This window comes from Pyrus communis, chromosome 2 (genome assembly GCF_041283825.1).
Source record: "Pyrus communis isolate YQ-2024b chromosome 2, ASM4128382v1, whole genome shotgun sequence".
Taxonomy (NCBI): domain Eukaryota; kingdom Viridiplantae; phylum Streptophyta; class Magnoliopsida; order Rosales; family Rosaceae; genus Pyrus; species Pyrus communis.
The window spans coordinates 26,382,459-26,393,292 of record NC_142566.1 but is presented as its reverse complement, the minus strand read 5'-3'; the positions used below and the strand labels follow the sequence as shown (position 1 = coordinate 26,393,292).

Sequence of the window (10,834 nt, the reverse complement as noted above, 5' to 3'; positions counted from 1 at the left end):
ACCTTTCCCATCTTATTAGGTAACTTGACGGATTAGAATAGCTCAACAAGTCCATCTTACCGTTTTATTCACAAATTGACATTTGACGGCAACTTCAAGGAATCAAATTAGACTACGGCTTTTTAATTTGTAATCCTTGTTATACTTACGTATCTCATGTTATTTGTCGTATTTTTCTCTCTCTCTTATCACATAATTTAGTTTCTCTTTCTTATTGGAACTGACTCATTGTCTAGTATGATTTATGAAGGAGACGAGTTTTAGAATCAATCACACTCATACGCCAATCTGATTGTCTCTGCTTTGTGATTTTCATAAGTATGATTTGTCAAATTAGCCCACCTAGATATGCATGAGTGATTTCAACATTTCAATTTCATTTTCTCATGGGTATGCTCGTCATCTAGCATGATTTATGAATAATGAAAACTGTTACCAGTTTTGTTCGTGCGCTAATCTAGACGTTTCTATTTTGTTGATTTATAAACATAAATGGCAAAGTTAATGCATGTGTACGTGCACCATTGATCCTAATATTTTCGTTTTATGAAATACTTAATTTTCACTACTAAATTAATCCCATATGTTCATTCAACCAACACAAAATATAAAGGACGTATGTGAACCATTTGTTTTCCATTTGATCTTTGATCTCCTTTCAGGTTTCTCAATATGTACATGGATTCCTGTACGTGTATGTCACGTAAACTAAAAGAAGCAAAATCTAAAGTCACAATAAAAATGAAGCAATTGACTTTGATCGAGTCCTCCTCGACCCAAAAGCACTGCCACCAACCGCGACTTTTCTTCAGCTTTCAGTTTTTGACTCTTGCCGGAGCTGAAGAACAGAACCATCTATAGGAATCCATGCTATCGGATTTCGGGTGACTGATGATGGATTTCAGTACATGCTATCGGATTTGACGTTTGTTGATCCTTCTATCTGTAAATTCCGCTGCGTCACTTGGACCAGTCAGTTTGTGACTGCGGAGCTAGCTAATCTGAGATGGAGTGGTCGTGCCAGCAGAGAAGCATGGAAACGCAGCGTCCGAGGATGTAGAACCGTGTCTTCTGTTGCTTTGCCATCATCAAGCATCGTTTCCTGAACCCGATCTTCCGGTGGCTTTTGCGGCGGCGAGCTTGGTGAGTTTGCGGTTGTTGGAAGTAAGAAGTTGCCATGGGAGAGTTGGTCACGGCGGAGGTTGGTGGTGGGTAACAGAATAAGATTGGAGTAGCACTGAAGGAATATATGGATGGTGCGGAGGTGGTTTATATAGTTTTATAGGCTCATCTGAGAGAGAGAGAGAGAGAGAGAGAGAGAGAGAGAGAGAGATGAGCGCAGACATATGCGGTCCCACATCTTCAGATTGATGAAGTCATTCATGCTCAATTTTACGTTATTGCCCCTTTACTGCTAGCGAGAGAGTGATTACGTGTCAACACCTTGAGTTTGCTCTTTTAGAAATAAATAAACAAAAAGGATTTTTAATTTTTAGATATATCATGTGTTTGAGTTATCTAATGACAAACCAAACTACGGTAAGTGGCGGAAAGTAATTAAGCTTATGTACAGTGACAAAGTTAGAATTTTAACTTCAGAGAGGCACAAAACTCTCAGCTAAAACACTCATGATTTCAGCAAAATCAATATGTCATCTTCTATACTTTCAATCAATGTCCTTTGTGTCTAGTATGATGTTTTCCTCATCACCCTCTTTCTTATACTCAACTCCAAGCCGATAGTCAACCGATATCACGGCCCTAGTTGATTCATAATTTTTTTTGGGGGGACAGAAAAGGAAAAGAAGAATGAGAAAAGGAATAAAAAAACAAGAAAAAAAGAAAAGAAAAAGAAAGACCATTTCTCTTTCCTTCTTTCTCTGTCTCTCCAAAGTTCAAAGCAACGAATTACCTGAATTTCATAGGAACCACCAACCTCAAATCAAACTCAATGAGAGAAATAAAAGGAAAAACGTTGGATTAGCCCCTGAGTAGCTAAGCCTAAGGAAAAACCTTGAAACTCCTAATCATAACCCTAACTTTTCAGCATGAAAAAAAAATATATTAGGATGGGCCGAGGGCCTTCTTGGTCCCTTCATGGCTCCATCTCTGCTTATGCATCTTGGTGCGGGTTCGATTATTATCAATCCTATTTTCCTTAACAACAAACAATTTAACACATTAACGCTATTGTTTGTACAAAAAAATTTCTAAATTATCTTTCATTCTCTTATTGTAATATGTAGATTAGAATATTAATATTGCCTATTTTATTAATACATACACAACTAAAGTATCATTATGTGTATCTTATAATTACACTTAAGTTTGAATTCTCTCAATATAAATTATAATAGTTTACAACATGCATGTCTTGTTTAAAAAAAAAAAAAATTATGTTTTCTCTCTCTTCTATATTCATTTTATTTTTCCCTTGATTCCCTTGTACAATAACTTTCTCTAATTAAGATTAAAGTTTTTTTCTGGAGTACATAATTAAGATTAAAGTTAACTTAATTAATTTAACAAAAATGCTGAACACACATACTATCGAATGAAGGGCTAAATATGCTTGATTTAAACGAGATATTATTTAAATTATCCTTACCAATGATTAGATCACACAACACAGAACAATTTACTAATAAATTAATGTATTAAAAAAAAACTCTCAAATTTGAAGCATGGGAGAAGATTTCTAGAATCCCTGACGTCACCAACAAAATTAATTTATCAACCGATAATATTAAGAATAATATCGTTCATTATAATTATTATTCCACACATGATGTAACTGTGGGTCAAATAGTAGCTTTTGTAGCACGAAGGGCATTCAAGTAATTTCGTAAACACAACAATATTCCGGTCAAAAGATTGTAGGGACAATATTGAAATTCTCCGATGGTAAAGCGAGGAGAAGCCGTGTGGAAAGAGAGGATACTCACTGGATCTGCTTTGGGAGGCTTGAAAATCTTCTAATCACATTGATTTATTATGTATTGTGTGATTAATTTTTGTTAAGTACGATTTATATTTAATTTAAAAAAGTTATAATAATTTTTAATTGTATAATGTAAGATGAACATATGTAATTTGAGGATACCTGAAATGCTGACAAAGAGAATTTGGCAGGGAGATGGATTGTCTGCCTTTCTATTTCCATATTTTTCTCATGCCTTTTTATTTGTGTGGTCAAGGTTAAATTAGGTCAACATTTTATATTTTTTATTTTATTATTTCTATAAAATATTAATATGACTTAACCATAATCACATATCACATAAGAACATGAAGAGAGTATGGAAATAGAAGAGCATGCAATCCACCTTCCCCTGCGGTGTGGAAATTAAGATTGGCTATCTCTGTGCAATGATCAACGTCCACGTGCAGCCCCCACCATTGTAGCATCCTACGACCATCCATCGTGTCACTTTTGTCCTTATCCAATTAAACTAATTAGACTAAAATATCTTTTGTGTGCTATCGTTCCTCGGTCGACATTATCCACGTGTTTTTTTAATGCTTCTAGACGAGAGAGGCCGTCTAGAAAGCGTGACAGTGACCTGCTGGTCGGCCACCGCGCGCATTGGAACATAAACGACGTGCCGGTTTTGGGACAAGAGAGGTGACTTGTTATCGACATTATACCATTTGTTAGTAAACTATTTTTTATTTTTTATTTTGGTACATAGATATATTTTATTAAGGAAATGAAGAATTCAACTAAATCATACAATAGACAATTTAATTTAATATTAACTTTACCATCCGCAAGATTTAAATCTAAAACTTCTTATTTTTAAGTGAACAAAAATATCATCGTACCGTAATAACTCATTTGTTTGTAAACAATTAACACTGGCGCCTTCAACAAAAGCTGGTCTCTAGTGGATTAGTTAGTGAAGTCTCTCGGACCATCTCGAGTTAGTTCGAGATAAATATGTTTTTTCTTATTTTTGATAATATATATTCAAAATTAAAATACATATTAATAAAATACTCATTATCAACTAAAATTTTATGAAATTATCAGTCTAACCTTCTAATTAAAACTGAACATGAATAAGTGATATGAATAACAATGTAATTTCACATAACCAAATTTTTTTTTTTTTTTTTTAAACCTCACCTGCATTAAATCTTAACATATCTCTAATTAAAAACTTAAAATTAAAAAATTAAAAAAAAATTCCCATCCCACATTATCTATCGCTCTAGTCCTCTCTCCTACTTCAAAAACAAAAATAAAAAACTTTCACATGCACTTTGTGTGTGCCCATATGTTAGTTATTTAATAAAGATTGTTGGATAACAATTTTTTATTTTTTTTAAATTTTAGTATGCAATAATGCCTGCCTACATGCACTTCACAAACCACATAGCCCGATCTACCCGGCCGGCTATCTTTGGCTAGCGAGGTAACCCATCAGCCAATTAACCTTTTAGTCCGTTATTAGAGATGAATTTTAAGTGTTTGCTATATCAAAGAACTTAACTGGTTGTTTGAAATGACTCTTTGTTAGAGAAATTTTTCCTTACAGTTGACAGGATAATTCATGTTTTTGTAGTCATCGCACGTAAGAGTACTGTTTTAAAAATTCCCCTTAGGTCGCAAACTCTTATTTAGACAAGTAGAACGTCGGATTGGATTTCAATATTATGTTTGGTACTCAAACGAGTGGCAGAAGAAAGGAGGCTCAGGCTGTGCAAACGCTTTATCCTCTCCTGATTGTGTGTTATGGTAATTGAACAAGTACTTTTGAATAAGAACTTGACACAAGTGATCTGCCAATAAGATATTAATCTTGCAATTGGAGACACTTCCATCAGTTTAGTTTAGGTACTACATTACCAACTACAGTGATGCAATCCCTATCAATCATCATTCTTTGACGAAAAATGCGCAGGCGTTTATGTTTTCAGGTGGTAGTATTTGTCAAGGAGCTTCTCTGTGTACTCTCCGAAGGTAAGAGAACCGTTTGGTGGAATCAACTGAAACACAAGACCCGAATTAAAACCGAAAGAAACACAGCAGAAGAATGCAAGCCGAACGTTTTGATTTGTGTTTGTAATTTCATGTCTGATGTGGTTAAATTGGGGTTCAAAGTACATTACCTCTTTATGGATATGAACCTCCTCCGGAAAATTAAGCTTTTCGTCCCTGAAAATGAACCGTGCTTAGCTACAAACAACAGTGTGCTTATGATATCAAATGTGTGGCCAGTATTGTACACACCAGTCTGGTTGCATGAACAATGCAAATGTTGAACGATCAAGGCCAGAAGCCTCCGCTCCCTTGGGTGCCTGACAAACAACCAGTGAATCGAAACAGTGACTGTTATTGGGCGTATCCAACGGAAAAACTTGGTTTCAAAGGGAGATTTGGGTTTTGAATGAGCATCAGAGGAAGAAAAGAATTTCAAACACAGATATCGTAGTAGAAAAAGTACCCGGACACAATGAGGCGTTGCACAAAGATAGCCTCTTGACAGAACTTCAGTGGTTTCGCCAATTTGGTATGCTATTGCATCTTCTCCAAAGACGACCTAACACGCGAAGTGAACCAAGTTAGTTTTAAGAACATACATATCTTTCCAAATCATATTAATCACAGTCATCACAGGTAGATTGCTCAAAAAAGGCATGTTAGAAACTTTATACAAAAAGCATCCCCTCAACTCTATCTTCCATAACTAGAATTTCGAGGATAAGAAAACGTACTTTGACAATCTGATCAGTTCGTGTCCTAATATAAAGGCCAGCACCACTGTCAGGGCAAGGTATTTCAGCAGCATCTCTCGTAAACATGGCACAGGTCAGACCTATACATCAAATTGAAGCAAAAATTAAGCACAACGAAAGAGTCCCAACTAATAACCAAGACATTCTAATTAAACATGATCACCTGTCAGTGAACCATGGTCTGTATGCCATCCACACCAAGAAGACATGTCTCTATTATCTTCAGTAGGATTACTGCAGGTCGTAATTTACTTGTTAATATAATACCTCTGGCAGCCAAAAGATTGCATACGGCAGTATAATTTATTCTTTTAAACCCTTTTCACCATCAAATATCATTTTTAGTCTTGTTCTCTGGCCATAGATGATTACGCCTAGTGCATTTTCTTTATGGTAACATGGGCTCATAAAAGAAGAGAAACTTTCCTTTATCTTGTATTACAACATAGCAAAATGATTGACACAAAATACTACCAAGCCTGAGAGACGAATTTGAACTTGCAACTAACTGCTCAATTATCACCTATGGAAAAAATGACGATATATAATGTAATCACCTTTCTTTTGTTGGAAAATAATAAAGTAGACGCCCTTTATGACAGCGAGATCGAAACAGTATTTGTTCAAGGCCTTCATCCTCGCGCATTTTGATTGCTTTTGACACTGTTAAGGCACCCATTAAAATTTGAAAGGGTTACCACAGATCAACAACTATACAATAAAGAAAAGTAACATCAAAGCTAAATAAGCAAGCGCAACAGTTGAAGAAGAGTATGGCATTTTGTTTGGCCACGGCTGTGGAAAATGTCAATATCATTTAGTTGTAAGGTGAGAAGCATTCTTTATCCTTTCTGTATGAGAGACAATAAATTTAAAGTTCTTGTGATGAAATCATGTAAAACATTCAGAAATCTTGATTTAACCCTTTCTCAAGATAATAGGTTGTGTCATCTCAACTTATATCTTAGGTCTTATGAGTGCTCGTAATACACTAATATGACACTTGTTTTCTGGCCAGGACAGAACAAAATCATGCAGGAAATTGTCATGACAACTTAAGTGTAAAATGTGACCGGAAAAACACTAAACAGGATAGCTATGCTCTCTTAGTGTAAACCTTAACAACAAAGACTATACCGTATCTGTCACAGTGATATGCGACCATAAGCCCAACTCCAAGGATCAGCTTTCCAAGAGCTTTGAAGGCTACAAATCAAAAGTTACATGCAGTGATGACATAATCATGAAAAAATACAATCATAAATTGAAGGAAAACATACCGACTTCTAGTTCTGGCAATTCACTATTGGGCCATATATTTGAACCACAGTATGATGGATACCTACAATACAGATCACAAATAAAATCTGAGCAGACACAAAGTATTATGTTCTGTTTACGCAAAATCTGTAAGTTCTCACATAGGATAAATAAAAATAAACATATCCCAGCATAAAGATGATTTGTCCTGGTTAATTCTAAGAAACCTTGTATCAAATGTATGATAGTTATTCATAACTAACACAAACAACAGTTTGGCCAAACATTACTGGTCTGAGCCATATACTGTGTGACCTCAGACAAAACAGATCCCACTTGTACTCAGATTATGATTGATGTCCCTATAGACTTTTACCTTTGAATCAGAGATTCATCTGTTGTAGGGCTATCCAATATTGGATTTGCATAAAACGAGCCTTTTAATGTATCTGCAAAACCAGAACACAGACAGAAAATGAATGATCCTAAGTTCTTGGAGTTTCCAAAGAAACAAAATTTAAAACAAAGAACATAAAGTGATACCAGGCTTTCCAGATTCCAGCTTCTCTTTTCCATGACTCCATCCAAAATTGTACCTAAACATGGATGGCAGGTAAAAAGAAGATAAGCAATAAAACTTTGTAAAGATTCCCAAGAAAAGCAATAAACTATGTAAATATTAGTTAATAATGTCAAGACCATAGTCTGTGACAAATCCAAGAGTTGAGATGAGACTATCTTTCTGGCAGGAATTTTTGGAATTTTTCTCTATTGTAAGGAAAACATAGATTGATGTTTGTGTTTACACAAAAATTATGCCAATGGCTTAAGAGAAATCAAAGTATAACAATGGGACTAAAATGACTTACCTACTATGAGGATCTTCAAGTTCCTTCTTCACCTCTTCGGACAGATTGGCTAATCTAATAAACGAAAAGAAAACTCCCATGAGCAGTGCTATAACAAACTATCTTCCTAAATTCATTATGAATTGCAGTTAAAACTTAAAATGAACATGAAAATCCTATGTAGAAGGAATATACCTAGGTGACAAGCGTAGAAGATTCCCGCGCAAGGAAGAATATCCCGGAACCTGCAATTGGAAACTCAATGAAACAATTACAAAGATGCTAGAAAGAAAATACTTATCAGTTTACAACAAAACGCTAGCTCTCACGAGAATCGATTAGGGATGAAGCATCAAAACAATAACATGAGACAGCATAATTTATGAGCTGTGAATGGAATAATGGAGCAAAATATCGTTGCCCAAACAGCACAATCTACAATCTACATGACGGAGAAAGTACCCCGACGATACATATGCAAGTTCATGTGGTTTATCTTTTTAACCGATTCGTTTACAAATTATTTCTGCACATATAGTTTCAACCCGAAACCAAAAATTCCATTGTCAAACAAATATGCATAATAGCAGAATTAAGTAAAAAACAACATATCACCATACTGATACTGATGTGATTCAGAATCAAGCATTTTAACTTACCAAAACTGGTAATGGAAGAGATAATCAGTAATTAACAACGGTAATCGCATAACGAAATCATACTTGAGTGATTGATAGGATTCCCAACCCATTTGGTCCAAATCCTTCTTCAATCTTCACTGACAAGTCTTTGTCGTTGTCCTGTATCAATCAAACCAAAATCAAAGAACGATAATTAGAAAACTCGAATTCTCGACATGATCGACTGAGTTAAAACATAGCAATTAACCAAAACTATGAATAAAACAATTAAATTCTGTTTGGTTGATGAGAAAATGAAGAGAATAACAACCAAAAAGTCAACTGAAACAGAATTTTGCTCTAATTTCAACGAATTCTCTTGAGTTTCTGAGCACCCAAACAGAAAAAAAAATTAAAGCCAATCAAACCAAACTCTCATGCTCAATTTTCTCGCTACCACAAACGGAACTTAGAGGGGGAGATAGAGAGTTACTTGGAGCTCGGAGTAGGATATGGTGACTGGTGTGACGGTGGGGACGGCGGGGTCGGAGGACGGAGGCATGGTTCGACAATAAATTTGGCGGGAAAGATGGCGGTTGGACTGTGACGGTGGGGAAGAATCCGTGGGAACGAAGAGGAATTTTGGTGAGGGAGGAGGCTTTTTATATAGGAGGGAGGGAGAGGTTGAGAGCGACAGGCGTGATTGTCAATTTCAAATTTTGTTCAAGGAATAAAGAAAGAAAAGAGGTTGAGCATCAATTCCTTTTCCCTCCAAACCAAAGAATATATTCACGATCACGAATATATTAAAGGGAGTTTACTGTTTATTTTTAACGAAAATCACATTTTTACCTTTTTCTGATACTATTTACAATACTTTTATTTGTCATTTTTTATTAAAATTAAAGTTTTTTTAGACTTTTCGGTAGTTTTTCTTATATTAAATACGAATAAGTATTAATTAAATTTAAAATTAATTGTGTACTATTAAGGATTTGTTTAAAAGTGTTTAAAATGACTGAAAACGTTTTTAGGTAAAATGCTTTTTAAATCAATCTTTAGTAAAACCAAGTGGATCCTAAAAAAGCAATTGATGTACTTTCTACAAAAAATACATCTTGAGCACTTGATGTGTTTTTGGAATTCAAAATCAATTTAACAAAAGTGTGTATAGTTTTTTTTTATTTTTGAACAAACAATATTATCTACTTTAAGGTGACAGGTGGACCTAACCTCATAATGGGCTAACACATTAATAATGTGGTTTAAATTCGTCTTTGATGAAAATCGAATCTAAGACATCCCACTTGTAAGTGAGAAGGAATACTCTAAATTGTGTACTAAGTAATGTGTTTAGTCATTTTTAAAAGACTTTAAAAGGAGCCCTAATCTGTATCAAATTCAAAAAATTTGAATTGGGTGAATTGGGTATTGGGTCTTTCCTCATTCAATAATATTTAGGCTGTTCTCGGCAAAAAAGAAAGAATTCAATTGGAAAAAATAACAAAATGGGAAATAAGGATATTCTAATTAAGGTTTTTATTAATTATTTTAGGTGGATGGTTCATATGAAGATTATGAAACGCTTTAATTCTCTAATGCCAGATTCCGTCTCGATCCAAAGTTAAACAGTAAAAAATATAATTAAGGTTGTTATTAATTATCAATTCATGTATATTTCTGTATGTGTTACGTTACTAAGTTAGATAATGAAAAATACATACAAGGCGTCATGAGAATATGCATGGTTGTCAAGCCCGACATGTGAATAGCATGCTCAACTAATGTATTGCTCTAAGGATTTTATCCAAAATCAACAATGAGTCAATAAGTTGAAAAATATGAACGACTTTAATTATGCAACAAGTGAAGAGGCAATTTTCACCAATCCTAACATGCAAGGTTGGCCCTGAGAATTTGGGAGTCCTAGGCGAGCCTTCGAAGTGAAGCCTTAAAATTTTTCTGATCGTTCTTTGTATATTGATTTGTATAAGAAAGAATTTGCTAAATACATAAAAAGTTTTATTTTTCACATCAAATATCATTAAAAATTAATATCAAAATAAGATAAATATACAAATATTATTTAAACATTACACGATTCACTTTTTTAGACACAAATGCACTAAAATTTGCAGTCAAGAGTCTAAGATTGAGAGTGAAGAACAATAAAACTTGATGATCAAGAGAGTAAATAACAATAAAACTTGATTGACAAGTATAATAAATTCAACGCCAATTGTTTCTCTTGTATTTGTTTTTCTTCTAAAATCAACATCATACTAATGAATTGAATATTAAAATAATCTATTGAATAAAAAGTTATTGAAAAGAAAAATATAAGTTCAAAGTTTTGATTACCTT

At 34.2% G+C, this 10,834-nt stretch overlaps 2 protein-coding genes across 2 annotated transcripts; both read right to left on the bottom strand.

Moving 5' to 3' along the window:
* Positions 1-617: 617 nt before the first annotated feature.
* On the bottom strand, positions 618-1,262 carry LOC137747663 (small polypeptide DEVIL 10). Its single transcript, XM_068487808.2, has one exon. It carries the CDS (start codon positions 1,177-1,179, stop codon positions 997-999), a length of 183 nt encoding a protein of 60 aa, XP_068343909.1. The 5' UTR covers positions 1,180-1,262; the 3' UTR covers positions 618-996.
* A 3,441-nt stretch (positions 1,263-4,703) lies between these two features.
* LOC137747664 (2-oxoglutarate (2OG) and Fe(II)-dependent oxygenase superfamily protein) lies at positions 4,704-9,321 on the bottom strand. The gene is made up of 15 exons (XM_068487809.2): positions 8,964-9,321; positions 8,573-8,650; positions 8,046-8,095; positions 7,872-7,925; positions 7,546-7,598; positions 7,379-7,451; positions 7,023-7,084; positions 6,880-6,948; positions 6,300-6,405; positions 5,906-5,976; positions 5,722-5,822; positions 5,451-5,546; positions 5,237-5,304; positions 5,116-5,161; positions 4,704-4,992 (listed from the first exon to the last, which is right to left on the bottom strand). Exons 1-15 carry the CDS (start codon positions 9,030-9,032, stop codon positions 4,912-4,914), a joined length of 1,077 nt encoding a protein of 358 aa, XP_068343910.2. The 5' UTR covers positions 9,033-9,321; the 3' UTR covers positions 4,704-4,911.
* Positions 9,322-10,834: the final 1,513 nt, after the last annotated feature.